Source organism: Populus euphratica, unplaced genomic scaffold, assembly GCF_000495115.2.
Source record: "Populus euphratica unplaced genomic scaffold, PopEup_1.0 scaffold156.1, whole genome shotgun sequence".
Lineage (NCBI taxonomy): Eukaryota > Viridiplantae > Streptophyta > Magnoliopsida > Malpighiales > Salicaceae > Populus > Populus euphratica.
The window spans coordinates 172,121-176,024 of NW_011499931.1; the positions used below are offsets into that span (position 1 = coordinate 172,121).

Sequence of the window (3,904 nt, forward strand, 5' to 3'; positions counted from 1 at the left end):
AACCACGTTTTCTTGGTCAACACATGCGCTCACAGTCCAAATCTATAGCTCCCGTGAAAGTTAGCAGTAGGGATTATGTTTTAAAATATTTTTTTAATATATAAAAATAATATATATTTTTTATTTTTGACATTAATATATTAAAATGATTAACAAATACTAAAAAAATAATTTTAAATAAAAAAACAAATTTCAAATATTATAAGAACACTGCACTACAAAACTCACCGTAAATGTATACAAGTAAAATACACATTTTTTCCAGAAAAATCTGAATTAAACTGAAAGTAAAATCCATATGATTCAGTCAAGTAACATATATCAAACCCACCAGTCATAATACAAAAGCATTAAGCAAAACATTAAGATTAGTTCAGAAACAGAAAGAAAAGAAAAGAAAATATTAATTATAATGCAGTTCAAGAGAAAGATAACACTTGATCAAGGATCTATCCAGCTTCCTTTCGTTCTTCATTCAGACTCTCAAACAGAAAAGAACAATTGTTATGCTTGCACTAGCTAGGCAGATCACCCAACACCATCAAGAGAGTTTCCCTAGTCGTTATTCTCAGCCACTCCAACTGCATTGTTTGCTTGGCCCAACAAGCTGCTCATTGATCGAGCTTTCACCACACCAAGCTTCATCTTCCTCTTTGAGACCACCAATGGCTTCTCCTTACCATCTTCATCATATGCAACACTAACTTTATCATCTAAAGAAGCCCCTTTAGTCTCTTCTTTCTTCTGCGACGGTAATAAATGGCTCGATACTTCCTCAGACTCGTCCTTCTTTGGTACAGTAGTGGCAATGGATCGGCTTCGAACACTATTCATACTTCTTAGCCTTCCTTTACCCAAATGATGTTCGCAAAGAGAGTATCCCACAAGGGTTTGCTGACAACACCTCCATCCTCTACCATTAACACGACTGCACCGTGATCCCTCCAACAGTGCACCACCCCTAGGCTTTGCTTTTATATTGGAACCAGCACCTTCTTTTGTTTCCTTCTCATCTTCTTCATTATCACCATTCTGTTGCACACATTTCTTGTTCATCTTTGTCTTCATTTTGGTTTTCATTTTCTTGTTTCTATCCACTATCGTTTCTTCATTCGATCTCCTTTCAAAGCTCCCTCTTCTCTTCTTTAATGGAAATGCCTTCTCTCCCTCACCCCATCTCCCAACTCCTATAGTGCAACCAAATACAACAACATAAAGACTAACGATAATTTTCTGTCTACTTTTGAAATGGTTTTCGAACACATATAATCTTTACCTTGATGGGAAGAACTAGATTGTTGAAGAACCGTAACGTGTACTCCTTCACTCAAGAAACTTCCCCTCCTAAAAATAAACCAAACCCAGAAACCCAAATTCACATAATTTACAGCGATAAGAAAAACAAGGAGAAACCAGTAAATAAAATGAGTGCAAATTAAATAGAGGAAGATGTGTATCTATTATGGGGACCAGCAGCGTGGACCCATACTAGCGTGCACCTCATGGGCGTATTAGTTAGCCAAAATGGAGAGGGTAAATGGACTAGATTAGATGGGAGAAGGTATGGTGGCTAGCCAAAGTTCAAGTTCATATAAAAACACTTGCATACAGTATTTCCACTTACAGTATTTTTATTTTCTTTTCCGTAGCCAAAAAATTAATCCATAGGTCTCCCTCTTTTCACCTTTTTCACTACAAGATTTCATGAAAGAATAGAAGACCATGGATTTAACTTTTTTTTCACCACTTTCTTACCTGGTATCATTACTCTTCTCTCTTGGCTCTCCTCCTTTAATCCCATCTCCCTCTTCCAACAAAACCTACAATAAAATCTCAAGAAATATTGATGTGCTAAATCATAATGTAACCTTGATGGGTGCAAATTGGCCATACAAAAAGGTAGATCCAACAAAATTGACTCTTTAAGTGACATTGAACCCAAGTGCACCCTCATGAATAATCACCCCATTAAACTTAGATAAAAGGGTTGTAGTGATTTTTTGTTTCTTTTAACTAACCAAATTAACAGTCAGTACTGCTTACCTTCTTCTCTTCTTGTGGCCCAGCACCATGGGAGCAATCATCATGACCTTTGCTTCCACCTCCGATCGGTTGATTTAGGCGATCAGAAGGCAGGTGAAGATCAAAGTATTCATCCTTCTGAGGTTCTTGATGGAGACTTTGATGTGGGCTGTTGTGTAATTGAAGTTGCACCACCGGAGACCGGCTAAACTGGGGATCTGAGAGAGGTATAGGGGAAAGGGATGAAAGAGGCAAAGGAACCTTTCTGTTTCTAATCCTCATCGGTGCAAGAAAAGAAGGATTTGATTCTTGAAGAAGATAGCAAGGCCAAAAGAGAAAAAATATAGCTCATAGAAGTAGAAAGTAGTGATCTTTGAAGGTCAGATTTCATACACAATAAAACCAGAGAAAGAGAGTGCAAAACTACCCAAAAATACAACAACAAATATAAGACCAACAAAATGATTTTTTTAATTATAATTATTATATGCTTTAATAACACAACAGCACTCTCTCTCTCTCTCCTTGTCTTTCTCTTACCCCTTCTTTCTCTCTCCAACCTTTATTCGTCGCACCACACGAAGGTTAGGAATGGGAATGGAAGTAAGTATCTTTGTGTATACGGAGGTCATGTTTGCACGTGTGGGGGACCGGTTGAAGAGGTGGCCGGTAAGTGGGCCACACCGTAGTGACGAGGGTTGCCAGGGTGGAAAGACAGAGGAAGAGGATACAGGGAGCACGTGTGGGAAACCTGTCCAAGAGGTAGCCAGTGAAAGGGAAGAAGAGGACAGGGCAGTGACGAGGATTGCCAGGGTGGAATGAGAGAACACAAAATGATGGGAGTGGGTAGTAAGTAGTTTTATCGTTTATACTTTTTAGAAAAGAGGGCCCCTCACACTCGCACAGACAGGAGGCTCTTATTAACAACGACCAAGATTCTTTCTAATTCTTTGCTCTCAGTTTAGCTTCTTGCAAGCTTAGATTGGGCGCTGCCCAGGTGAAGAAATCTTTTTCTTTTTTCTTTTTTTTTTTAAATAAAACTGTTATAAAAAAAAAATCAAAATTTTAATTAACTTCTCGATCCACAATCAAGTAATTGAGTGGCGCCTTATCCCCATGAGAGCTAAAGTCTTGATTTTCCATTACTATTTTGGAAGAAATTATTGTACTCCTACCCAATTTGCATATGTACTTTTTCATTTATGTGAACTTAAATTGTATAAATGTAATTTTTACCATCTTTGTAGTAAAAAAATTAATGGGTACAAGATATTTTGATATTACAATATTTTGATTCTATGTTTTTAAATTACAAAATATATATATATGCGTGTGTGTCTGTATAAGAAAGCTTTATCATTTTATACATATACCGTTATGTGTGAGACAGAACAATGGTTATATTATAAACGAAATATTAAGCTAAGTAGAAAAAGAATATATGGTGAAATTAATGAATTAATAAATTGGTATACATGTAAAAAAAAAACTTCAACATTGTTTAGACATTCCTCAAAACTTATTAAATTATAGTTCTTGTGTTTTTATGATTTTGTATATTAGTCCTTTTGTTTTGAAAATTTTAAGCCAGAGTCTATTATTAATTCTTTCTAAAACATCCAAATTGTCTTTCTTAAATTTACTTTTGATTTTATTTGTAATAAATTGTATGAGAAATTTCACTAGAAATGAAAGGATTAAGTCACAAATAAATATAAAAATATAAAGATTTAATATTAGGTTTTAAAACAAAAAATAATAATAATTATATTATTATTGAGTCATGTTTGTTCAGTATCTCATCACATATGATCGTATGGATGAATATAGTTTTTCTAATAATGCTTGATGATTTCTCAAAATTTGATACGTTGAGGAACAA

The 3,904-nt window shown here is 35.1% G+C and overlaps 1 protein-coding gene across 1 annotated transcript; it reads right to left on the bottom strand.

The window, feature by feature from the left end:
- Positions 1–272: 272 nt before the first annotated feature.
- Positions 273–2,478, bottom strand: LOC105136016 (uncharacterized). Its single transcript, XM_011041157.1, has 4 exons — positions 2,044–2,478; positions 1,756–1,820; positions 1,277–1,344; positions 273–1,187 (listed from the first exon to the last, which is right to left on the bottom strand). Exons 1-4 carry the CDS (start codon positions 2,302–2,304, stop codon positions 556–558), a joined length of 1,026 nt encoding a protein of 341 aa, XP_011039459.1. The 5' UTR covers positions 2,305–2,478; the 3' UTR covers positions 273–555.
- Positions 2,479–3,904: the final 1,426 nt, after the last annotated feature.

Excerpts from the sequence above, each read along its gene's own strand:
- LOC105136016 (XM_011041157.1), bottom strand. The coding sequence starts at position 2,304 with ATGAGGATTAGAAACAGAAAGGTTCCTTTGCCTCTTTCATCCCTTTCC. Across the intron at positions 1,821-2,043 it reads GGCCACAAGAAGAGAAGAAG|GTTTTGTTGGAAGAGGGAGA; the intron begins GTAAGCAGTACT and ends ATTTTATTGTAG. Across the intron at positions 1,345-1,755 it reads GAGAAGAGTAATGATACCAG|GAGGGGAAGTTTCTTGAGTG; the intron begins GTAAGAAAGTGG and ends GTTTATTTTTAG.